Source organism: Apostichopus japonicus, chromosome 20 (genome assembly GCF_037975245.1).
Source record: "Apostichopus japonicus isolate 1M-3 chromosome 20, ASM3797524v1, whole genome shotgun sequence".
Classification (NCBI taxonomy): domain Eukaryota; kingdom Metazoa; phylum Echinodermata; class Holothuroidea; order Aspidochirotida; family Stichopodidae; genus Apostichopus; species Apostichopus japonicus.
Window position 1 is genome coordinate 17,345,699 of NC_092580.1, and position 27,292 is coordinate 17,372,990.

Sequence of the window (27,292 nt, forward strand, 5' to 3'; positions counted from 1 at the left end):
AACAACCCCTACCTACCCCTACCCCCCCCCCCCCCCCAGTTGCCTAAACTTTGCAATAGACTCGTATATTTACCTTGCAAGGTACAAATATCCAGCAGCAGATAAAATTATGATAAATCCAATACGGTCCAGAGTAACAGTATGCGAAAATCTAACTCCCGTTCGTATTGCTAAATAAACGTTGGTGTTACGAGAAAGGCTAATAAATGTCCAGTTGAAATTAATTGTATCCAATGAATTTATCTTGGCGACCTGCCAACTTTTACTTCCACAGCAAATATAACATGAGTACCGCGTAAATGGGTCAAAGTTTGCGAATAACAGGTGGCTCTAAGAAGACCCTTCGTTTCTCAAGCTTTGTCACTGATCTAGATATTAACTGGGTCAGGCATAGGGTTGGGCGATATTTTCTTTTTACCGTCACGATAAATAGTTCAAAAATTATCGCGATATTGCGATAATTTTTTCTCTAACAGAATTAGCGTAAGTGTCGAGCTTTGAGTGGACGGAGAAAGAGAGATATATGGAGGGGACATTCAAAGAGAATATCTGAAAAACCTTACGATATTTTTCACAAATATTGGTACTTAGATAAGCGCTTCCTCACAATCGAAGAGCCGCCCCGAACTTCGCTCCGCTTACGTAAAACTTATACATATATATATAACACGTGGAAAAACCGAGTTTTTACACACATAATTCCCAGTGACATTGGTCACAAAACAAGTAGGTCATCGACATTCGAACTTGCACAAGTTCATTGCACAATGGGAACAAAACAAGACATTGAACATGATGGTTCATTTTCCCGCCATCTAGACGCCGAGTGTAAATTTTCGTGTAATATGCAAATTATGAATGGTACTGTTCAGCAAGGTTAAAACTTAACCTAGTTGCGACACATACAACTTTTGGGAAGTTGTTGCAGCTGTTGTAGAAGTAATTTTTGTATCAAATGTAAAGTACTGTATCAGGCGCGTATCCAGGGGGTGGGGCGTTGGGCGCGAAAGAAAGAGAAGAAAAAAGGGGAAAAGGGGGGGGGGAGAGAGAGGAGGAAGGAAAGAAAGGAAAGGGGGAAAAAGAAAGAGAAAAAGGAGAATAAAATCCAATAAAGCCCACGGGCACTGTACTGTGTCGATATCTAGCGATATCTAGGGATGAAAATCCCAAGATCTTCCTAAACAAGGCAGATAGAGAATCGAAGCCTTCAGTGTGTAATGAACTTGAAACTGTGCGTCTTTCGAAATGAAAATAATGTGGGGCAAAGAAGTGAACTCCTATGGACTCGGACCGTACTGAGCCGATGGCCCTGGTGGAATTATTTTTCTTTTCACTCTGTTGGAAACAACGGTAATTATATATAAAAAATGACACAACAAACGCTTAGTAATACTTTATTATTTCTTCAAAATGTTGCCAACTATCCAAGTAAACTTATTCTCCGTGAAACATAACCTCTACAGCTGTAAAAAAAAAAAGAGTCGGGGAAAAGAAACACTGAATACAGAACCCCAATTAACGAAAAAACAGTTAAGTTTTCTATGCCGGCAAACACTCTACCTGCGTCCTCTTGAATATCGCGTCATGAATTACTATTTAAGAAACGGCTGTTTCAAACATCTCAGTAATTCTTCGGCGACTTTGATCCCTATTCATTGAGCACAATACCATTTCATGCGTATAAACTCGTATAGGGATTATACGAGGTGTCAACGCGGCATGTATCATTTAATTCCATTTGAAATTATCACAAAAAGAAGATTTTTTGTTGTAATGCATTAGTTCTCTTGTTTGTGTATAATAACACAAACTTCTTAACTGCCGAGGTGTTAAGGCTATTGGCATTTCACTGTGCTAAGATATACACGCATCTCACACGTTAGTCATATTATTGTCATTATTCAAACTTTTGATATGTCCTTCCTGTACGTTGATTCCCCCCCCCCACGCTCCCCACAGTTTATTATTTACTCCTCGTTATTTAATCCTCTCCTTATCCTTCTACAGTTTATATTTTTTCCCTGGCTTATTTTCTTCTCTCCCTCTTTGTTTACTAATCCGTTTACTTCTTTATTTGTGTTCGCTCTGCCCTCTGTATACCTACACTACTGTAGTACAGTAGTTTGCCTCTTGTATTTCCTGTTACTCGTCTTTGCGTCCGAAGTCCCTACTAGGGTCGAAACTAGACCCCCCCCCCACTCCTTTTTTTAACATAATGACCAGAAATAACAGGGTTTTTCTGTACTTTGACGGGGCGTAAAAAAAACTTAGTTTGTAAATGGCGATTTTTTTTTCAACTTTATTAGGAAGCTAGCACCGCCCCTGACATTATAACCCGAAATCAGTGCTCAGGGTAAGTTCTTATCCTGCCCACCCCCCGGGGGTAATCTTCGGTACTAAAAATGAAAGCCTTAATTTAAATACAAAGGATGAAATACAAGCATGTTTGAGGGAGGATGTTCATCTCTTTCTGGAATATGTGGTGGTCCTTAAAAGAACCGTTTTGTTTGTTACAGACAGCTTAATACTGTGTTGCCTCTCCCCGACTTTTGATGACCGCTGGTATTGCCTTCTTCAAGTTGTTGATGTAGGTTCGGCACTTTTGTGGGGTCACCCGCTCCCTCCAGAACTTAAGAATTCCTTCCACCAGTTCCTCCTTCTTGTGTGGCTTCCATTCTTTCCGTAGGAAAGTCTTCAACCCATGCCACACCTTTTCGATCGGATTTAGGTCAGGGCTCTCTGGGGGAGTCTTCCACCATGTAATATTGGTTTCCTCCATGAAACGTCTTGCGTACAGACTGGTGTGTTTTGGGTCGTTATCTTGCATCAGACGAAAACCTTCTGGGAAATTTTTGCGACCGAAAGGCAGAAGAGCTTCTCGTAAAATTTCCACGAAGAACTCCTGACGCATTATCCCATCGAAGATGAAGATGTCAGTAGCCCCCCGCTTCGAAATACCGGCCCACACGTGCAATTTGTATGGGTGCTTCAGTTTTCCTTTAAGTTTAGGTTTTGTGCCTTTACGGTGAAATATTACTATCCTGGCATGATGATCTAGCTCGATTGAACATTCGTCAGTAAACACAACGTCATTGTAAGTTTCATTCGTTAGGGCCAGTTCTCTGATGTGTATCAAACGCTTGATACGGTTTTGCCTTCTGATATTTTGGGCAAACTGAGTCTGCTTAAACACCCAACCAAGTTCAAGCTTCTTCTTCCTGATAGTGGATGTGGCAAAACTGGTGCCCGTGGCCTTGTGTTATTCTCGGCGAAGATCTGCTGAAGTCAACTCGTCGTTGGTCTCCATCAACCCATCAATAAGTTTAAGATGCTCTGTAGTCATACTTCGTTGCCGTCCACCCCGCTTCTTGTTTTGCAGGTTACCTCTCGTACGGAATCTTGCTATAATGTTCTTCACGGTGTTCCGAGATATCAAAACACCAGAATCTTTAAGTTCTCGCCAAATTTGTAAAGGTGGTTTTCTTCCGAGAATTGCCGCACGTACAATATTCAGTCGTATATGCGTTGGTACTTACTTGCCTGGCATATTGTATTCGAAGGTATAGCTCAAGGAAAACTGAGTTACAGTATGAAATTACCCTTGCAGAATGAATGCACGTAGTGAGCGAACCTGGTTGCGCTATTACGGAACCACATGCTAATCCCCCTATTGATGTTTGATTGCATTATGTTAACAAGATAAAGCACTGCCTAAAATAGGCAGAAAGTTTATTGGCGGTGTCATTAAAGTAATTACTTTGTATAAAGCAAAGAACTTCGAGATCCCTGCTACCATTCGAATACAGTTTCTGTAGAAGAGAGCCAATACTGTGTAGTATTTCAACACCAACATGATTTCAGTAAAGACGTCAGTGCAAGCAGTGGATCCTGCATGTGGAATCTGGCTCATCGGAAAAGTTTTGGAGGAGAGAGCCGACGCCTTCAAAATTCGCTGGGCGAACTACAGAGTTACAGATTGGGTTTCTAAAGAAAAAACGAGACTGCCCGTGCCAAAGCGGCAATGTCGGCTGGAGAGTGAAAATTGGAAAGAAACCCAACCGCAGTTCTATCAGAAAGGTGAAGAAGTTACAATAAAGAAGGCGGACGGAACTTCTGGGGAGGTTGTAACAGTCGAGGAAAACGACCCTCTTAACTGCGTGGTAAGTACCAAGGATTTACAGTCGCACCCCCCCCCCTCCCATCGCCAATCGCCCTGAAGAACTGTAGGCCTCTTTACCATTTCGTTATGATAGTGTAAACTTGCTTTAAGTCTTCCTCTGGTTATTTTTTAATCTCAATACAGTATCTCGATAACGATATCACCTTTTATAAAATCTAACGTTAATATCTTGTTAGAAGAAAATTAATGGTTTTTGAACTTATACTTCTTTACTCGTCCAGTGAAAGTAGGGGGTACAGTAGGCGGTTTACAATATGTAACGCAACGTATAGTGGCGAAGCACCTCGTAATTTCTTATAAAAGGCCCGAGAAACATTGGCTTAGAATATGTTCCTGTAATTAAGCAAAATAGCAACTACTTTGTATATTTTGCTGCTTAGTTGTCTCGTTCTCAAATATAATTTATTTTTTGTCGCGCACGTTAGAATTGACCTGATCACCATGTACAGTATATATTGCATCTATTTTTTTTTTAAACCTTGAGATACGGCCGATTTTTAACGCTTCATTTGAAAACTAAATCTTAAAGACTTTTTGGGCCTACAGTGTCTGTAGCCTAGAATCGACAATTCAACAACAATTTCTTTCAATTTTTCACCGAAAGCCCGAGGAACATTGTAACTACAAATATTCTTCTTGATTGTCTCGTTCTCAAAATGCGTTTTTTTTTTGTCGTTCACCGTATCGACATTATATATATCCTTCCAGATCTATGCCAAAAGCAGAAAGCTAAAATATGAGTGGCTCATGGAAATGAATCTGGTGGAATCAACGGATCGGAGGCAACCGTTAGTAATGATTGTAAACCAGGGAGAGGGCTCAACCAACCGCAGTAGTACTGTTATACATCGGGATGTCGTCAACCACCAAAGGGACCAAGAAAACGAAACCCCGCGAAGGTGCCCTGCACAACCTAAGAGAGCCACGTCAAGCAAGGCGCCGTCGACGACGAAGAAGACAAGGACGCTGGTGCCCAAAAAGGTACGGTGAGCTATCATTTTGGTGGTTACGAAGTAACTTACAGTAAATCCTTCAATCACACCTTTCCATTTAATTCCTTTTGATAACCTGCTCGGACACAGCAAAAAAATTGGAAAGAAGTATTTGTATAAATGTGACACTGTGTGTATACAGCGTACTGTACATCTGTAAAAGAGACGATTTGAAAAGTTGAAGTTGTTAACATAAAACGCATAATTGAAATTTCTGCGTAAAGTGTACAGGTTCCAGATAGCATTACCTCTTTCTCCTCATTAACGATCAACATGGCAAAAGAAGATAAATTGATACGATGCTATTCATAGATGTCCTCATTATACACAATTGGGTGGAACTTATTCGTTCCTATAAAAAGCTTTGTGGGTTTGAAAAAGCCGATCAGTTACAAAGTTTAAGGTGACTCAATTATAAACAAACACCAGTACATAACAAGGACCACAGAGACGTGTGGGGGCGGGGTAGCCTCCTCCATTTTTTTCTTGCTATGTAAATTTTGAAATGATCACCTTATTACCGTGGACCGTTTTTCCCTAGAAAAAACGAGATGTTTTCTCTGCAGTCCCTGTAAAATGATTCTTTACTCAGTACACCTACAGTAACTGTTAAAGCAGAAAAACACACGGAACGTACTTGATTAAACGATGCATACCTAATACAGTAACCTTCATTTTGTTTATTCATTTGTTCTAACAGATTGCAACGAGGATAGCCATTGGGCCAGCAGCCCCAGGGGATGATGGAGGTCCGCCACAAGCAGAAGGGATGGCATATGGATGCGCGGATGCTGCCACAATGGCGATTCAGTCAGTGGTATCGTCAGCCACAGCAGAGGGCAATCCCCTACCTTTGCCGGATGAGTGGTCGAGGGCTACTCCAGCCTTTGGTTGTTCAGCAGTGTGCGACGGACGATTTGCTGAATTAACCTTGCAGATTTTAGCGCAGTCCGAAGAGCTTGCAGAGTTGAGGAAGAGAGTGGATGAGATGGAGAGGAAGCAAGGGTCAATTCAGCAGGCACCAACATCTTCCCCAATGCCTGTACCTGCCACACCGCCACCAATTGAGCTTTCCAGTGCAGTCGGCAATGCTTTACTTACTCTGTCTTCCTCGCCCGCACCCGCACCCACACCACTGCAAGAGCAAGATAGCCCCATCCATGTTCTCTTGGCTAAATGTTGCCAGGATCGAAGGCAAATGGCAAAACTGTTGGTTGTGCAATATTTTACGGCGGAAGAGCGACTACATGGAAATACATCAGGGAAGCGTGGCAAGACCCAACTAGACCAACACCGCCTACAGAAAATACGACAATCCATCTTCGATTTTGCACCGCTACCGACACACCAGGCAGAGGAAGCTGAGTGGGCACGGTTGAAGACAACCATCGATCTCTTCAACAGGCACTATAGGCAGCAACTGCGAGAGAAGGCTAATAAGACAGTACATAACCTTATCTAGTTGTAATGTAACCTTATCTAGTTGTAATGTAACAATTTTCTGTGAGTTTAAACTGAACTTGAGCACAAATAATATCTTTTTAGTTGTCTCCTACAGTACAGGTAGTTGTAAGTTACACAAAACAAGATCCATTTTATTCATTCTATATTTAAAGAATGTTGAACAATTTACTATAGATGCTTCTAAAACATTCCTCAACACGTAAATTAAATGAAAATAAATATAGAAGTTATGAGTGATATAAAGTTTACAAAATATGAAAGGTGTTGCCTCAGTAATGTGTTTATTTTTTCACTTAAGAATAACATGAGTGTGATTTTTTGTGTGCTATTATTTATACGCTATTTCGTCAAACTTATACATTTTTTTCCTCACTCAGTCGGATCATATTGGACAAGCTCCGAAATTGTACTGATAGATAGAGCTTATTTTAAACGCATTTTACGATTCCTCATACTGCCGATAAAATTCTGTATCTTCCTTACGTTTTTGAGTTATGAGTGATTTAAAGTTTAAAAAGTATAAAAGGTGTTGCCTCAGTTAGTAATGTTTTTTTTCCACTTAAGAATAACATGAGTGCGATTTTTTTGTGTGCTAATTTTTATACGATATTTCGTCAAACTTATTCCTTTTTTTCCTAACTCAGTCAGATTATATTGGACAGGCTCCGAAATTGTACGGATAGATAGATAGATAGATAGATAGAGCTTATTTTGAACGCATTTTACGATTCCTCATACTGCCGATAAAAGTCTGTATCTTCCTTCTGTTTTCGAGTTATGAGTGATTTAAAGTTTACAAAGTATAAAAGGTGTTGCCTTAAAAAATGTTTTTCAATTTACGAATAGCATGAGTGTGATTTTATTTAGTAGATCATATTGGACAAGCTCCGAAATTGTACTGATATAAAGAGTGTACTTACAATGCATTTTAAACTTCGATTTTAAGTTAATCTAAAGTTGCGTAATGTGCTCTGATGTCAGTCTATTTGGTTCAAAATAAATTTTCAAAAATTAAATCTTCTCTCAATACTTTTCAGTGTCTGTAGTAAAATCAGTTCATATGAAAATAACGATGTACGCTTAGGTCTCTGTTTAAGCACGTCACCACCCCCCCCCCCCACCCCTCCACTTTCCCTCAAGCTTTCAAGTCGACCCTTGGATAACGCGCGTGGGAATTGCTGCGGGTGTGTTTGATGTTCCGACCATTTAACTATGTAACATTCAAATGGCGCCGCGGCGTCTGCATTGCATTGTCAGGTCGTAACAACAAAATTAAATGGAAGTTTAAATCTATTAATTCACTGTTAACATTCTGGATAACATCGACTTAATTTGTGTTCGGTCTGCAGATGTTTTATTCTTCACCTTATGGTGCCTTTATATTGTAAGATATTGCCGGTAAAGAAACAAATCTTTCATCAATACTATATTATCGTTAGTGGATTGCAAACATTAAACACCGTTGCACTCGGAAAGGTACACAAGGTAATTATTTTGTTACAGGGAAAGTAGTAAAACATTAGGCTATATATATGTGAGGTGTTACATTGTTTTGCATCGAAGTTCGTGCATGTTGCGATAATACTGTAGACAACTTAGGCTAGGCCGCCTAGCAATGTACAGTAAGTTTAGAAGCGCATTGTCTTTAGTTCATCAACAGGCTGTAGGCCTGGTATCGTCTGGGATAACTGACGCTATTGACTATAATTTTAACAATAGCGATCGATTTAATCCTCTCATGAATGGTCGGTCCGCAACTTGGGCTAGGCCGCTTAGCAGTGTCAGTTCAGTGCAGTAGTTCTCTTTAATTTATCAACTGACTGTAGGCCTGGTATCGTCGGGATTGTTCGACGCTACCGACGGAAAATTTAACAATAGCGATCGATTAAACCTTTCATGAATGGTCGGTCTGCATCTTGAATTATCGTCAGGCTAAAACACCTGTACTTTAGCAGTATATCGTCCGGTAGAATTTTTAAAGTCGGATCGTCGAAATTGAAATTTATCGTACGGTATAGTCTGTATAGTCGTGTAGTGTCAACCTCGACAAAACACCACTGTATGACAAATGAGAATGGTAATTTGAATCACATTTTGATAGATGTTTCTTCTTTAACTTTCAAATGAGTGACTTAAACAGACTAAATATTGTTATAAATATAAATTGACAAGATATATTGCCTGAACAACTGTATTACCTGTGCAGTATATTACCTACCGTCTGCAGTCATGAGGGTAACTTGGGGACATTAATATCATCTGGAATTTCCCAAGGGAAGTACTGTACTTTTTGGACGCTTTCTAGACCAATGAATGTTATATTTCACTATGCAAGATCTATACCTTCGATTCACTACTGCATTTGGTCTAGAACTATCCGAAAAGTGAACTCGTCACGCGCGTCATATTTTCTTGTCACGTGAGTCACAGTATACCTTCATCGTTATTTTCATGCATTACAACATTTTTTCAAAGTTGCATAGCAATTGAGGTAGAGGTGTTTTTCAACTTCGGTATGATTATAGAAAGTTATTGGAAACATTTTAATAAGACATTATAAATCAAACATTTGTGTGTGCATTCTGATATTTGCTAATAGTAACTGTCACAGGAGTCACGTTTAGATTTTCGCCAATTTCACCCCCAATACTTGAGGTATAAAAATGTTTTCTCTATTGTTGTAAGCATTAAGGCATACCTTCACTGACTACATGAATGCTGAATGTTATACACCTTCTTACCAAGTATGAGATCTGCCCAAGCTTCCAATATTGAGATACAATGTTTACAAGGTTTCTCAAGTTGACCGAATGACCTTTGACCTCAAACAAAACAATACGCTTCTTGTACTCAACAATGTACTCTTTTGCAAAAACTATGAGATCTATCTAAGCTTCGATTCTTGAGAAATCGTGTTTACAAGGTGGGCGGTACAAAGACACGCACACACACCCCAGCATGAATGAATAGGTTACGATTATTATCAAAGCCAAAAAGATCTTTTTCTTACAGGAAAACTGCTCTTCAGAAGTTGAACATTAAATTGTAGAGTTTCAAACTGACATCACATAAAATTATCTTCTTGAAACTAAAACAAATAAAATTTAACTTTTGAAAAACAATTGTCAGGAAACTGAAGTTTTCTAATCAACTTATTCCTGTCTTTATTATTGTTAAGCCATTAAGTCGAAACTGATTTATTGTGTGAAGACAGCTACAGCCCTTTACCCGCACATAAGCCAGCAAATACTCAGAAATCATTAAGTTGCTGATTATTTTTAAGGAAATTCTGAAGGAATCATGCCAATCCTCCTCCCCCAAACCCCCAAAAAAGACTGCAAAGAAATGTTACTTGTGCGATATTTTTTAAGTAAAATTGAATTTCTTCAAAGGAAGGCCTGTGGTACTGTTAATAAGTGTGTACAGCCCTTTCTCATTCACAACCTTCACTTCATACGGCCCAAGCCAAGAGTTTTCGAGCTTCCCTCCTCTTCTGGCATCCTTTCTAGCATTCCGTACGAGAACACTGAAACCAACTTTGAAGCTCTGAATGAAACAAAATCCAGCAGATATACGTAAACAACATAATACAATGCATATATTGCCATTCATTTAACCACAACTTCAATGCACAACATAGCATTATGTAATTACCTTTTTTGACTGTGACATGAGTTGAAAAACCCTCTCCTGAGGTGCTTCGCTGGAGTCTGTAGTATAGTTGGAGATTCTGGTTGGACAATAGAGTCTTCCATGTCGACTGGCAGCAATGGATCTCTGGATATATGAAGATAAATTAACAATTGATTATTCACAACACTTTGTTGACTGAAAAATATATAAATTTTTATATATTTTATTTTCACTATTAAGACCATGGGACCAGAAACTTGAGTCACATCACATACTCAAACCAGCACAAATATAAAACCAAAGTATATTCGGTGCTGTTATATGTCCAACTTGTATACCAGCCAATTATGTAGTATATGAAAACAAAACCAATGTAAGTGTCATTAATTGCATGTATCTTAATTAATGGGCATGCATTTACAGTTTAATGAATGTTCATATTTTAACTTGCTGCCGAGTGTACCATAAACAGGGTTAATATTTATTTGTTTAGGTATTGTAACTTAAATAGGGTTATTGATGGTCCTCTATTTGGCAGTTTTTCCCAGGACCTGGGATGTGTCATATTAGATTTTATCCTACAGAGGACTGGTGTAGCTATGCAAGATTTGTCCAAACTCTCTTGTCCTTGATTGCCTTTTCTCTGTATATGGCCTTAGCAAATGTAAATCTCTATTCAGCAATGGTAGGTTTAAATTATTACAAACCTTCCAAACATCACAACAAAAGGTGAAAGACCTGTTGAACCATGTTTGGCTGTATGGTACCCCATGAGAATTGAAGACAGCATTTTATCTCAGTTCTGTTTTCATTGCCAACCTTGATGAGTGACCTTTGCAGAGTTTGGTTGAATCTTTCATCCAGCCCATTGGTCTGTGGGTGGTAGCTGAGGATACTCAGTGGTCCACCCCTGTCATGTCAAACAGGGACTTGTTCAGAGCATTAACAAATTCTCCTCCCTGAGATGACAATTTTCATGCACCCAAATCTAAATAAATGGAAACATTTAAACAAGTTGTTAAAGTACTGATTACGAGTAATGTAGTGAACCAGTGGCGGAGCGTCCATACAGTCGGGGGGGGGGGCGGATGCCCCCCTGACGGACTTAAATGGACTGCTGGCGCCCTTTTTAGCTTTTTACCACTTTTACTTCTTCGCGATTATTGACTATTTTATTGCACTCTCATCTATTCATTGACATTTGTCACATTATCTGCAAATTAGCAAAGCCCGGAAAGGGTCATTTCCGGCTATCTAGGGAGTATCTTTATTCAAAAAATGTCTGTACGCTCCGCGCCAACCTGTGGTGGCGTTCCGCTTAGATAGTGTCTTAAGCGCCCCTACAGACCATTTTCGCCCCCCCTGACCAATACCCCTAGCTCCGCCACTGGTTCACAGGTTTCTTCCGGGGGTGGAAAAAACCGCGGAATTAACCACAGTTTTTTCCACTCGGAAGAAACAGGTTTCCAGTTTCTTTCGGAAAAAATGGAAGAAACTCATTTTGGAGGGAAAAACTGTTGATAAAGTTTCATAACAACCTGCAATGATTTCTAACTATGTAATAAATGGACAAGAAGCACTATAGTGTCATTTGGGTAGTCTATATTTAGGTTTGGAGCACATGACCTGCTTCCAGCATATACTGTACACATATAGTCCCCAAACCTTAACCGGTTTGTGAATTAACGAGCGACGTACTCACCTCATATAACCTATGCATTACCGTATTAATCTCGCTCTAACATCTGGCAATTTGTCTGTATGTGAGTGTGGCCATCTCCCTTCCGTAATTTCCAGGCCGCACTGGTGCGGCACCGGACGGAGAAGGGGGAGAGGACCGACCAAGGGGCGGAAACCCCGAGGATACAACCAAAAACATTCTCACCTGAAGAGGCCCTAGGTGGGCTGTGGTGGGTGACAGGTGGGTCCTGAGTGGGCCCGAAGTGGGTCCAGAGTGGGTCGTCGGTGGGTGTAGGCGGGACCCCCACGACATCCCTCGAAAATTCCTGGGGGAAAAGGCCGTCACGTGGTCATATGTGTGTGGCCTGTTCCCCTAGTATCTGAGGAGGGTATCCGACATGGTTGTATGGTTCCGTCCGCGAGGTCCCCCATAGTGGGGAGGCGGGTCGGGATGTTATATGAGGTGAGTACGTCGCTCGTTAATTCACAAACCAGTTAAGGTTTGGGGAATTCACAGCGCGTACTCCCTCACCTCATATAACCTATGCATTTGTGACACAGGAGCCCTGGCGGTGGGTCGAGGATCTCGCGGGCGGCGGACCTAGGGCCGCTCGGGCAAAATCCCCTTCCGTGGCAGGGGTGTTTGTGATATAGCAGGCGACAAAGGAAGACGGGGTCTTCCAGGCCGCCGCCTTCATAATATCTTCCAGGGGAACCCCCCGGAACCACGCCCTGGACGTGGCGTGGCCTCGGACGTCATGCGCCCGGACGGGTTCCCCAGGCTGGGTGTGGGCACGTATTAGGTCGGCCATCCACCGTGAAATGGTGTCCTTTGAGGCTGGGGTGTAAGGCGACCTCGGTAAAATGAAGAGCCTGTCCGAGGTACGTAGCTGTTTGGTCCTCTCTATGTACCACTTAAGGGCTCGGATAGGACACCAGCGCTTGTCTTCCGCGATTGACGAGGCTCGTGACAGACTCGGTAGGAAGATCTCGTTCGGGGTAAAGGTTACTGATTGGTTCTTTGGGAGAAAGTGAGGGTCAGGTAGTAATCTGACTCCTCCTGGTTCAAACCTCGTGAACCCCCGTTGGAGGGTGAGCGCGTGGAGGCAGCTTCTGCGCCTGGCAGAGGCGGCCGCGATCAGAAACAGTGTTTTGTGTGTTAGCTTGTCCAATGGAGCATTGTGTAGCGGCTCGTACGGAGAGCCCGCGAGGGTCGTCAGGACCTCGTGGAGGGCCCATGATGGGGCCAGGCGGCGCCTGGGAGGGCGTCTGTGGAACATGCCCCTTAAGACCTGGCGGAGGACCGGGTTGGTTCCTACTGAGGAGCCACCCGAGAATCTGCTGTGAACCGCTGCTATTGCAGAGCGGTAATTTCTAATTGTACTTATTTGCTTCCCTTCTCGGAAGAGTTCGAGTAGGAAGGCCGCCACCTGGTCTACTGAGGCCTCCACGGGATCAACAGCGTTGTCCCCGGCCCAAACATAGTATCGGTGCAGTCTAGAATCGTATGTTTTAACCGTGGACTGCCGGCGGGCATCCACTGCAATGTCCGCAACCTCCGGTGGAAACCCCGCTGTCTGGAGCGAGAGCCGGAGAGTTTCCACGCAGCTAGATGGAGGCTCGTGATGTCGGGGTGGGTTATTTGGCCGCTCCGTTGGGAGAGGAGCTTGGCAGCCGGTGGGAATTTGTATGGTAGGTCCACCAGCATCTCGATGATGAGTGGGAACCATGCTTGATTGGGCCAGCAAGGTGCGATCAAAAGCATGTCCGCTTCCACGTCCCGGAGCATCGTGAGAACTCTGCGGAGTAATCCCAGTGGGGGAAAGGCGTACATGGAGAGGCCCGCCCATGAGACGACTAGGGCGTCGGTCTTCCAGGCCTGTGGGTCGTGGTATCTGGAGCAGAACGTCGGGAGTTTGGCGTTCTTGGCCGTCGCAAACATGTCGACGGACGGCCTGCCGAACAGGTGAAATATGTGGTCGGACCACGTTCGGGAGAGCTCCCATTCCCCATTGTCTAGATACCCCCTGGACAGTGCGTCTGCCAGTATATTGTCTTTCCCTGCTAGGTGGGACGCCCGTAGGCCGATCCGAAGGGAGTCGCAGAGGACGAGCAGGTCCCATGTCCTGCGTAGGAGAGCCAGGGATCGAGTGCCCCCTTGACGGTTGATATATGCCACGGTCGTGGTGTTGTCTGACCGGACCGTGACAGTGTGGCCCGTTAGGTGGGTTGCCCAGTGACGTACGGCCCTCAGGACCGCTTCCGTCTCTAAAATATTGATATGGAGACCCCTCTCGGGCTCCGCCCATTTGCCGGCGACTGTGTGTGTGCCCCATACCGCTCCCCAACCGCTGAGGGAGGCATCCGTCGTGATCGACGTTGTAGGGGCTGGGTTCCGGAAAGGTCGTCCTGCCGCGATCCTGTCCGACTCTGCCCACCACGTGAGAAACGGGCGTAGCCCCGTTGGAAGTGGGATTGGCGTTGCCGCCGCCGACCGATCCGGGGCATAGTGTTTGAGGAGGTGCCGCTGGAGCGGCCTCATTCTGAGTCTGCACAGGTCTAGAAGGTCTGTGAAGCTCGCCATCTTCCCCAACAGGCGCTGCCACGTGAGCGCTGGGGTATTCCGATTGCCTAGTATTTCTCTGGCCGTGGCCACTAGGCTCGCCGTTCTTTCGGCCGTCGGGTAGACCATGCCGCGGGCGAGGTCGAGACGGGCCCCTAAGTATATGATCGATTGAGCGGGCACGAGGCTGGATTTCTCGACGTTGATTAACCACCCCAGTTTCGTCAGGAGGGAGACGGTGGCGTTTGTACTGGCGAGAGCCCCTTGTTGGGAGTTGCCGAGTACTAACCAATCGTCTAGGTAGGCGAACACCATTACCCCGTTTCGACGGAGGTGAGCCAGGACCGCCCTTGTTACCCTGGTGAAAACCCTGGGTGCTGTGGAGAGGCCAAATGGTAGCGCTGTGAAGTGGTAATCTATGGCCTTGTACCTGAACGTGAGGACCGCTGGTCCTCGCGTCGGATGGGAATATGTAGGTAGGCATCCTTTAGATCGACGGAGGATGCCCACATCCCTGGGCGCAGTAGGTGGAGGATTGATGTGAGAGTCTCCATCCTGAACCTCTCCGGTCGGATGAACCTCCTGTTGAGAGGTCTGAGGTTCAGGATGGGCCTCCAAGTCCCGTTCTTCTTCGGCGTGAGGAAGAACGAGGACCGGAAGAGGGGGCCGTCCGCGTTTGCGGTGGTGACCCGTGTAATGGCGCCTTTTTTGAGAAGACTGTTGATCTCGTCCTCGAGGGCGGCCCGCTTTTCCGGTATCTCGGGTACTGGCGTGGTTGCGAAGAGGCCATATTGGGGTGGGGTAGACGAGAACTCTATCTCGTAGCCCCTTTTTACCACGTCCAGTACCCAGGCTCCTGGGTCGATTTCCTCCCAGTGAGCCCAAAAAACTCTTAGTCGCCCCCCCACCTTGGCCTTGGGCGCTACGGTGGGGTGGGCATCCCTAGGGCCGTTTACCGCGCCCGCGGCTTCCGCGGCTTCCGCGGTATTGCGGGCGGTACGGCCTGTGTTCGGGCCGCGAAGGAGCAGATTGTTGCTGTGTTCGCGGGGCGCCCCGACTCTGACTGTAGCTGGATCTTGGTTGCTTAAAGCGGCTACCTTGTCGTGAGTCATAACGTGGGCGCGAGGATGAGGTCGAGCGGGACATGTGTTCGTCCGCCTCCCTCAGAGATTTCATTCTCTCTGCCTCCTCCCGGAGTTTCTCATCGAACTTGCCGCCGAAGAGGTCACTGCCCAGGATCGGTAAGTTGCGGAACCCGTCCGCCGTGGATCTGGACGACCAATTCAGGGAGTTCAAAACCAGGTCCCGACGTGTCAAGGTGGCCTTAACCGAGACGCGGGCGAACTGGTCTAATACCATCCTGGAAACGGGTCCCAGGAGGGCAATGATGGTGGCGGTATCTTTGCGGGAGATACCCGATGCCTGGGCCTGTTGAAAAGATCTGTTCAATAGCTCGGCGAAAAGTAATAAGGCTGATGAGTACTTCATCCCTGCGCGGGAGGCCCTATCTACGTCGAACAGGGAGGATTCTAGGGTCTGTGCACCCTTCTCCCTGAACTTGTCTTTGCCGTCTAAGGCACCCGCCGACCGAAGTCTCTCCTTCACTTGAGGCGGGATTTGGGGTGGCGTGAAAAGACTTTCCCAGTCTTCGTCGCCCACGTGGAAAGTGCGATGGGCTGATCGCTGGAAGGCTGTCCAGCGTTTCGCCTGTGCCACCGCCTCGAACCGCTCTCTACATTCCACATCCACCGGGATGGAGGCTCGAGGCTTTTGGGTGGCCGCGTTCAATGTGAGTTTGGATGCCGGCCCCTCGTGGGCACGCGCATCCACCGTTTCCTCGAAGCCGAGGACTCTGCGGAGTACTGCCGTCGCCTTCTCAAAGGCTTCCGCTGAAATTTCGGTACCCCGTAAGGGTTCTTCATCCTCCGCCTCGGAATCTCCACTGAGGAGGCGGGCACTAGCTGCGATTGACAGCGCGTCATCAGTTCTGGAGGAGACGTCGTCCCAGGGATCTACCTGGGCCTCCTCAGGGGCGTGATCTTCCGTAACCGGTGCTGGCGGTGGCGCCGGTTGTGGTGGAATGGACGGAGCCCCTTGTTGTTCCGGGTCCTGTTGACTCGGCTTTTGCAACAATTGTCCCAGGAGGTCTTTAACCTGGGAAAGGAGAGCCTGCCCCGAGTCTGGGGATTGTCTCCTCTTTCGTTTCTTGGCCCTGTGTCGCCCAGAAGAATGTCCACTCGAGGACGAGGGCGACGAGCCAGACCTCGACCTGCGTCGAGGTCGCCTGTGTCTTTCCCGGCTCCTACCGCGGCTACGGCTGTGGGTACGGCTTCGGCTTTGGCGCCGTTCCGTACTCTCCGGGGAGAACCCCGAGAAATCTCTCCGGTTGCGGTCCCATGACCCCGGAGTAGAAGTAAATAAGTCCGCCACCGCTTGTCTTCGGGGGCTTCTTGACTCCACTTGGCCTGATGTGGACGGACCCTCCTGGGGTCGCGGCCGTGGCTGAGCTGACGCGGCACGGGAATTAGCTCCATCTCGTATGGATACCCGTTCCTGAGGAGGGTTTGAGCCATCTCGTATGGCGCCCTCCGTTCCCCCATGTTTAGGGCTTATGCCATCTCGTATGGCCGCCTGGGGTTCCTTCGCCGGCGGCTTCTTTTTCCCCTGCTTTGAGGAAGCCGCCTTCTTTCTTTTCTCTGCGGCTTTATCCGCCAGCCAGGTACCGATCAAATCCCAGCGCTCCTGGGTCCAGTCCTGGCAAATGGAGCAGGTCTGCTTGCTCCCGCATGGGCTACACTTTGGGCCCAAATCGTGTTTGTCCCATGCTTTGAACGGACGGAACTGCTTGCAAGAACGGCAGTTTTCCATCCTCTGAAAAATCCCGAAATTGTTTTTTTTTGTTGAGAAATCTCCGATTTTTTTTTTTTTTTTTTTTTGAGAAATCTCCGAGACTTGAAGCTGTGAAAACTAAAATAGAAACAGTTACATTACTGCAGAATGAAAACGTACACGATTGCTGTACGTGAACAGTAAGAAATTTGTATCTAAACCAGTACGAAAAATAAACAAGGCAGTTACTTTACTGCAAAAGGATAACGTACCCGACTGCTGTACGAAAACAGTAAATAAACGCTAGGAGAACGCTACACTAAAGTGCGGACCTAGCCACGCTATGTGAACCACGTTCACGAGGCAAACCAAAAAAACGTTCGAAAATCACGAAAGAAAAACGTTTTAAAGACAAAAAGCAGTTCAAACGTGCAGGACGTTGAACAGATGAAAAAGAATTACAAAAACAACGATAATATTTAGACGAAGTAATTGAAATCTTACGATTTAGTGAGAGCAATAAGAGAGCGATACTTGCGCAAAAGGATGGCAATTACGGAAGGGAGATGGCCACACTCACATACAGACAAATTGCCAGATGCTAGAGCGAGGTTAATACGGTAATGCATAGGTTATATGAGGTGAGGGAGTACGCGCTGTGAATTACTAGGTTACTAGCATCGGACAATTCAGGGAACAACTATGGGCAAGCAATAGTTTGCAGACCAGAATGGTCCTGATTATAGCCCAGTTCTTAGTTAAAAACCAATTTCTGAGTGGAGGGGGCAAGTGTTCCCTGGAAACTAGTGTAGGCCTACTACAATGCACATCCATTACTACGATTACATTGACCACTAAGACCATATATTTCAAATTCAATCCTACTCCTGAAGCCTGCATTGTTACAATTACAATGGAGCTGAATAAAATGGGATGATAAGTAGTCCTTCAATATATTGTGATTATAAGCAAACATCTCTGTAGAAAAACAACCCAAAATTATAACCAAAATAAAAAATCCAATATTTTGATGGTTTCAATGGTATGCATATCAGTCAGATGGTGGTAAACTATTTGTCTCTTTATCATGTATGTGGGTTGTGCTGCGTTTATGCCAATTTTCACAGTTGCTTTCAGTTTCTTTCGGTTTCTTCCAGTTTCTTCCGGAAGAAAAAGGAAGAAACACAGAAGAAACAGGTTTCTTCCAGTTTCTTCCACGTCCCCGGAAGAAATAGGTTTCTTCCAAAAGAAAGCGAACCCTAAAGTGAACTACTGGCATCTGCAGAATGGCTGCACGGTTTAATCAGGAGATTATTTCAGCACTGATTTAAAAAAAAAGTAAGTTAAAAGCTGCACTGTCATAACATCTTGTTTTGGATGCACTGACCATTATCCCACTAACATTTTATTGACTTAAAAAACAACTTCTATAAATTCCTGTAACCATTTGGTCGCTTTCTACAATCCTCGACAAAAATGATGGGACAGTATGAGCAGCAACGAGCAATATTGGTTTAAGCGCACCCCCTTCCCCCCGTTCAGTGTTGTAGCCAAAGCGCTCAGAAACTGCAACATTGATACGGGGAGTGGGGTGTCCCATCTATTTTTGTCGACGATTGTCTGAAAGCCTGTGTATAAGTATAGGACCATAAGGATTTACGTACTGGGCATTAGACATTGTAGGAATAGTACACATGGTTTTAAATATATCATAGAAATGAAATGGACATTTACATTGTTATATAGTATATAGTGTCGGAAAAGGCCCAACATAATATATTTTCGCCTATGTTCAGTGTATATATATATATATATATATATATATATTATATCTATATATATATATATATAAGAGTGTAAGAATAATACACATGGTTCTTAATATAGCATATAAATGAAATATGATTCCTTCATGGTTACTTGGTAATTTAGATCATGGAATTGTGGTGCATTTCTTCTCAACCCATGCTAATTATTACAAGGCATGGCAGTATGTCGTTAAAGAGGACGCTAGTATCCTGCAAAGCCCAGGTCACCCGGACCTGGGGGCCACCCCACCAGCCACAACCTCGGCCAGTACCTCTAGGGTCCTCCAGGCATCGGTGGAACAATCAGCACGTGCGCCACTAAAAAAGCGCAAACGGCTTAGCACGTTCGATGTGTTCCAGATGGTAGTTAAGCGGAACATAAAGACCCAGACAGAACTGCTGGCTTTGGCCGAAATGCAGAAACAAGAGGGGAAAACCTGCTTGGCTGAATTTGTGGTGAATCGGGGACAAAAGTGTGTCACGGAAGCGATCGAGGTAAGCCAATCCATTTTCCAATAATTCATAAATACATTGTCCTAACATTTTGAATATATATACTGTATAAATCATTCACCATGCCATGGTCTGGTGGTGGGGGGTCGTGCGTGATGAAGTTGTGGGTTAGGATCGTGGTAGAGTAGCGTTGGGAGGGGTGTGGTAGTGACAGGGAGTGGGAGGTGTGGGAGGGGAATGAGTTGAGGGAGGGGTGGGGAGAGGGAAAGGGGTGGGGATAGGAAGGGGAGGGGGAGGGGAGGGGTTCCACCATCACTATATTTGTCACTATATAAAGGTCTTTTTCGATAGGTCGCGTGGGAACTACACGACGCCGAGAGTAAGCTGGAGCGAGGAAAGAAATCTCGTCCCGAAATCTTGGACTCCTTCAAAGGTCAACCCTGTGTACCTGGCTGCAACGGGCTATGGTCCACAATCGCGGAAGACATTTTGCGCCGGAATGATATTCCCGCCGGTACATTTCAACGAGCTGTTGTCGACGTCCTCGAGAAGGGCCGGGGTAAATACCGGAACATTTTTATAACTGGTCCCGCGAATTGCAGCAAAACGTTTATTCTGGCTCCTCTGACCCAAATCTTCAAAGTATTTTCCAATCCCGCTTCAACGAGCTTCACGTGGGTTGGTGCTGAGAAAGCTGAAGTCATTTTCCTCAATGACTTCAGATGGAGTCCGCAGATCATGCCGTGGCATGATCTCCTGCTTCAATTAGAAGGTCAAATGGTACATCTACCCGCTCCAAAAACACACTTCTCCCAAGATTTTGTCCTCAGTGGTTCAACACCAGTGTTCGCAACTGGCAAGAATCCACTGATATACATAAAGGGGGGCCAAATTGAAGAAAGAGAAATGGAGATGATGACGGTTCGATGGCGATATTTTACCTTCCGCTCGTAAATCCAAGCCAACGAACAGGTTGATGTCCCCCCATGTGGACCATGTTTTGCCAAGTTTATTCTAACTTAATCCAACCCTCCATATTTGTTTACACTATTATTCAAACTACGTCGTCGACTGACATCCTAGTGAAAGACTGCCACGATACACACTTGACCCGAGCACGGTATACCATTGACCTACACAGTATTTCAATGTGGATGGATGGTCAACCGTTGAAATAGTATAAAAGCATCAAGTTCACCAAAGCCTTTTATCGTCAATAAATGGTTAACCGTTCGTATATCGGCGATTATGTATATGTTTGTCCAATTTTTACGAACGTGATGATTTAAAGAAACTTGAACTGTAACTGAGTGTGCTCCAACATCGGAATATTGGTATTCTGGAGCTGAAATTTGGGAAAAATATGGGGTCCATCGTTGGTAAATCGTACAATGTTCACCAGCAGTTCGGGAGATTACCGCCCTCATGTGGCAGATCATAATAGTATCACAATAGTATTGACAGCTCAATTTAGAAATCTGTCATTGTACATCCACAAGTTGCTTGCTGCCCAGGGTTGCCCTGGAAACCTATACATACAACTAAACTTTATGACATAATTTCCTGGGGCTATTGTATGACTTGACTTGTCAAACCCAAATGTTATTGAAGTCCAATGGAAAATCTCTCAAGTGAGATGCAAGTCACATACAGTGATCTAGCTGATAGTAATTATCAGGGGACTGTAATAGGCCTGGAAACCATTTTCATCACCTATGAATGGGGGGGGGGGGTGGGGGGAACAGATGTATAAGTACCTGGATGAGTGATTGATAGTTAGTCAGAAAATTGCCATGGGATCTGTCATTGAGATGACAGGGTTACACCTAACTGATGTAGGAAGCGTACATTGGAACTTGTAACCTACTGTTTACTTTGGTATCTATTGTAAGCATTTTGAAATGTTACAAATTAATCTTTGAGGGGAATTTGCAGAATTGCTTATATTAATGACAGAAATTCACACTGTAGACTTACAGTATGGAGGCAACAGTATAGAAAGGAAAGACTTCTTGTTAAACCAAATAGCATATTTTACTCAAATAGATGTTGTTTAAATAATTACATGGGTTCATTGGGGATGACTTTTGGACGAAAGGCCATGGCTTTGTTGGTACTTTAGTTATGTACTGCATATGAATGTACTGCCTAGGAAATTTTCTCGGATACTTTGTTATACTACTGAACTCTGTTATGTTCATGTGTCATTCTTGCTTCATGTCACAATTCAGTTTTCTGTACATTTTGAAATTCATATCAGATAATTATGAAGTCCTCTGTACATGTCTTCCTGTTGCTTTAATTATACGCATCTAAAAAAAATTCCAAAATGTGTTCTGAGCGGAGTTTTCTTTTAGGGCTGCAGTACAGGAAAATTCCCGACAGTGCGAGTCATTAAAGTCTACTGAATGTACCACCATCATGATCATGTTTAATATATGCTTAGTAAATTATAACATTGAGAATGAATGAATGAGCTAGATATTCTCTGGGCAATCTCCACACATACTCCCTTTGCACTGGCCAAGAAAGGGATGCAAACTTTAAGCATCAGTTGATATGCATATGGTGAATGACTTTGCAGTTACAACCATGCAAACAAACATTGCTTTTAAATGACAAAAAACAAAGTGACTAATTAGTGGTACAGTGCTGCTTGTGAACAGTATTTTGACCCAGGCCTAGCATTCATAAGCTGAACGCATAAGGTGCACCTTATGACCATGGTCCATATGTATTCCATTAACATACGTAAGAGCCTATGAGCTAGGATAGGTATTGAAAATAAAACATGTTACACAACTTCCATCGCAGATTCCATCAAAATCAGGTGAACATGTGCCTCCTGCTGAAATGCCGATGAAAAACATACTTAGGTGGTGAAATTGTCACCACTCGTGTCCTACAAGCACTCTTACAGAAATTGAAATGAAACCTGATATTTCTACTGATTTAGCCACCTTCTCGGATTCCTTTCTTTCAAATTAGGGTCTTATACCAAAATACTCCTATCATTTGGTCAAATAAGTTCATGACAACATGTGGGATCAACAAAGGCAAATTGTTGTGCATTTTTATTTGCTCTTTTTTCAATAAGTTTCTCTCAACACCCAGCTATCCTCCTGAATAGAATTTTTTCCACCCGCCCTCAAATTTGTCAAAGGGATTATACACTAGGCCTATATTAGTTTTTAGGTCCATTCTGGTCACTATTCTAGCAATACTACAGTATATCACCAAGCAGTGTCTACATGGGATAATGCATTGCAATTTCAATATAAATGATATAAACTTTGTTTAACCTGCACTAACTTAATTGCAACATTGTTTTGCATATCACCACCACCTATAATTACTGTGGAAGAATGTTTAGTGAATATTCATACCATGTACATGTTTGCATAATGAAAATATCACCAGCACAAGGCCCATTGAACCGTACATTATTAGAAAACACAGCTAACCTTCTGACAATGAAGTGATGGGCAGGTGGCCAACTGATTACCTATACTGAAATCATAATGAGTTGTAAAATCCAGAACAGTGAGAAAACTTCCAGCCTCCACCAGGATTTGAACGCGGGCCTCCCGCTTTATATTCGTACACCGTAATCACTAGGCTATGGACTCTGATTGTATGTCCAGAGGTTCGAAACCGGTAAGGAAGGTCGTACTTCCACTGTAGACGTTTGTCACCTGTATCGAATAATACTAGTTCTGTTTTGATTACATATTTGCCTTACTCTAGAGAGCAAACATGATGCTAACTATCTTGTTGTTGTTCTTTCGGTGATGAGTAGAAGGATTTGGAACTTGCCATACGAGGAGAATGTATGCATTACAATAAAGTATTTTAAAATTGTAGGATGATCACATGAACTGCCTCCAGTTCAAATGTTCCAACTAAAGTAAGTGAGCATGTTCATTTTGGTGACAAGGTTATGAGCTGCCTGGTTTGATACATTGTACAGTAAAACACAATATCAGTGTGGAGTGTTAGCTTGTGGAGTGTTACAGTAGCTCAGTGGTTAATGCTGGTGCTTTCCAATCATAAGGTCCCTGGTTTGAGTCACTCCAAGATTAATGTACAGTATGTCGTCCAGTTGCAGAGTTGTTGACAATTCATAGTCATGGACGTTAAATATGAATGTAAGAGACTGATTTCGGTCAGCTTGCGGCTTTGATAAGCCAATGAGGCTTCTTCGAAAGTTCCTGCTTGCAGGAGGATCTAAAAATACAATATCAGCTGTAAAGTGTGTCTTCTTGATTATGCACTGATCAGCTGTGATCACTTTTTCCTGTAAATTTTAAATTATTAATATGGAGTTCAACTTCTGATAGCGCAGCTGACTATTGTCGGTAAACTTCACTGTCTAATTCGAAATAAATTCTTCTTATCATCAATTTGGTTGAACTGCTCAAGGAATCATGAGAGATTTTATTAAAGTGGCCATGACACGAAAATTTCAAAGTCCTATATTTTTGGGATCCATCAAAGAATGTTCTCTAAAACATGTATCAACCAATCTGCCAGTTTAAAACTTGATTTTTCAAGTCGAAAATTGAGAATGAATTTACCCTTTTCGGCGTTTGAAACTTTGTTTACTCGAAAATTTTCCGATTCGCATGACGTCATGTGACGTCACGTTTTGAACACATTTGTTGTCGCTGCTACGGTACCATTCACGTACACAGTAGACAAGTACACATACCACTAGTAGTTACTAAACAAAACACCGATCACAAGTGCGATATCAAATCAAAATTTCCTGTGAAATGGCGGATCCAGAGCCAAATGCGGCAACCGAAGTTCAAAGTGATAATGGTTCTTCACTAGGCAGTGAAATTGGGCTATAATTAGAGTGCCCTTTCTCATATTCGAAGCAGAGAGTGAAGGCGATGATCATTCCAATATTGAACCGAACGCTGAGGGTGGAGCGGAGGTGTTAGAACCGTATCAGTTCGAGCCTGTTAAACGAGCCGAAATTGAAGCTCCACAACATATCGAAGAAGAAATCCGTTCGAAACCATTGCAAGGAACATACAACGTGGTAAGAATTTATTAACGAAGCATTTAAAAACAAAATCCAGTCCATTTTGTGCATGTGTTGTTGGAATTCGCGGAACACCCTAAACCGTATTGTGCGTTGTGTTACGGTAACTTACAACCCATATGTAGAGTGTGTAGTACTAGTAGGGTTGGTTGCATACTGAAAGTTTGGCTCGGGGATGTAAGTTGCATTATGCAGCCATGCTAGGTAGGCATATGTGTTATTTCATACTCATTATTACTTGGCTAGTACTTTGGCCTGGAGTTTTGCAAATCAATTTTCTGAAACAAAAGAATGTTTCATGATACATGGAAGGTGTAAAATCACAACAAATGTAACCATAACTGTACATTGTGTGCCTGCTTGTTATTGTGGACATCATGGCCAACATTAATACATTTTGAACTTTCATAAATTTTTTCCCAGGCAGTACAGATACATAGCCTACGGTCAACAGGTTCAATGATACTTGGGGTTCCTAGCAAGACACGTCAGGGTTGTGCTACCATCATGTGCAGTCCAAAGGATCAGAAGTGATTTTCCAGCCAATGGTCATTACACTGGATTCAAGTTGCCAGGAGAAAACTCATTGTATAGGAAGCCTTTCTAAACTACGATTGTGTTGGATTATCAATCCGTCAGGGTTCCCTCAGTGTTGATATATTGAAATTCAAGACTTTTAATTCAGGATGAAAAGGTTATTTTCCAGACCCAACATCAACAATAAAAGAAAAGGCATGTTTTGAAGCATTTGGACACAAGTATTGGCATGACCGTGATGTCATATAATATGTGCATAAGGGAACGGGCATTGACCTTTTTAGGGGCATTTACCTCGTTTGATTCGTACCTTTAATCTGGAAGCCAAAATAACCATATCACCAATGATATTTGACAGAAAAGTCATAATAAAGACCAATGGAGGCAGCAGAACTCTTGAATGTTTAGACTGTTTCTTCAGCAGCAGTTGGTTTGTTTTGTAGTCTTTCTTCAAAAACTCAGCAGTACACCCTGTTAATGGTCTTCGATTGTTTTAATGCGTGTGATGCTGTGTTTCACATTGCCCATCAGTGTTGTACGTGTCGTCGTGCGTGGGTAACATTTTTGCATGTGAGTTGCGTCGTGCAGTGTTTCTTGGTTTAAATAACCCTGTATTGTATTTGCTTCTGGATTATTCTAATTAATTTGTCACAACAACGATTGATAGCGATGGACATGCAACTGCTTTGTAGGCTTAAAGCAAAAAAAATCATGTAAGTTGTTTTCTTTTAACCTCCTTTGATGTCACAAATTACATTAGTGTAATTTAAGAATGATAATGTTTATGGAAAGTACAGTTTTACTTTTATGTCATATAATACAATGATTGTTGTTAATGTTAGTTCAGATTGTCCAGAATGACTGTCTAGAACTGATATTGAATAAATTTTGTTCAATGATTTAACACTTGAACTATGTTGTGTGAATTTTTGGCTCTGTGACTTTAAAATAAATCGCTTTGAGATTTAATTAAACAACCTTTGGAATAAAATCTTTTTACCTACCTATTTTGACCCATCCCCATTACCCCCACTCCCTCCACAACATAATAAATGGTTTTCCTGGAATAGGCATAAGAAATTATTGCTATAATTAACTGATCCAGCATATTCCAGAAATAAATTGGGGCACTGAGATTTGTTCACAAGAAGATGTAACCCATCGCCTCTGAAGCTAACCTCATAGCTTATTAGTATACAATAGAGCAATGAAGGGGGTGTTAATTTAGATGATACAGTAAAATCTCTTCGTCTATTGCGACTTCAGTGTAGTAACGCTAATACTATAGGGGAACCATACTATAGTACTACTAGTGCTCGGCGCGCTACCTCCTAAGGATCGCCACTTGCCCCATTGGAGGTTTCCTGTTCCCCGATCTGGTCTTCAGAGTAGTTTTTTGTGGATTACTTGACAGAAGAATGACTCTTTTATGTCGAACCGTTAAAGTCCATTTGTTTTATTTCATAACAAAAAGGAGGGATCGTAGTATGCTTCCGTGAAGTGTTCGCTTCATTCGAACTGCATACTGGCTAGGCCCAGTGAAATCGGCGCTGGTGTTGTGCACTAACTTGGTCATAATCGCCGTGTTTTTTTTCGTCCTTCAGCCATGGATGAAGGCTAATTGCATGGGTAATGATATTTATGCAGCCCCAACAACACAACGGACCGGCATTTCTCTCGGATAGTTTACAACAGTTGTAAAACAAACTTGAAATTTCTAACGATATAGCGTAATACAGTGGTTGTTCTCTCAGTGTAAATGTGCGTGTACTGTATATGGAACGATATGATCGTCGCGCATCCGATACATGCCTGAGCTTTGCACGTGTGTTCCTAACATGACGTCATCATTGTCTTGTTGTGAAATCGCATTCTCAGGTATCTATTTTCGGATGCGATTATTAAAACGTTAATTACTAATTAGTCCTTGAGGTTTTCAAGGTGTTGAGGATAGTTTTGAACATAGATTTTCTCATAGATTCAGAGGAAGTTACTCTCGATGAGTTGGATTTTTCGTGTCATGGCCTCTTTAATCTCACAAAGGTCATTTGCAGTGTTTGTCTCTTTAAACTGAAATATGAGCTCAAGGGGAGTGTTTTC

At 43.4% G+C, this 27,292-nt stretch overlaps 1 protein-coding gene and 1 long non-coding RNA gene across 2 annotated transcripts; both read left to right on the forward strand.

Moving 5' to 3' along the window:
* The first annotated feature begins 3,021 nt into the window (after positions 1–3,021).
* LOC139961808 (uncharacterized) lies at positions 3,022–8,691 on the forward strand. Its single transcript, XM_071961352.1, has 3 exons — positions 3,022–4,160; positions 4,889–5,161; positions 5,873–8,691. The coding sequence occupies exons 1-3, from the start codon at positions 3,852–3,854 to the stop codon at positions 6,632–6,634; spliced, it is 1,344 nt and encodes a 447-aa protein (XP_071817453.1). The 5' UTR covers positions 3,022–3,851; the 3' UTR covers positions 6,635–8,691.
* Positions 8,692–24,040: 15,349 nt separating this feature from the next.
* LOC139961758 (uncharacterized) lies at positions 24,041–26,096 on the forward strand. The gene is made up of 2 exons (XR_011791005.1): positions 24,041–24,652; positions 25,079–26,096. It is a non-coding gene; the product is annotated as an uncharacterized lncRNA (long non-coding RNA).
* The last annotated feature ends 1,196 nt before the right edge of the window (positions 26,097–27,292 follow it).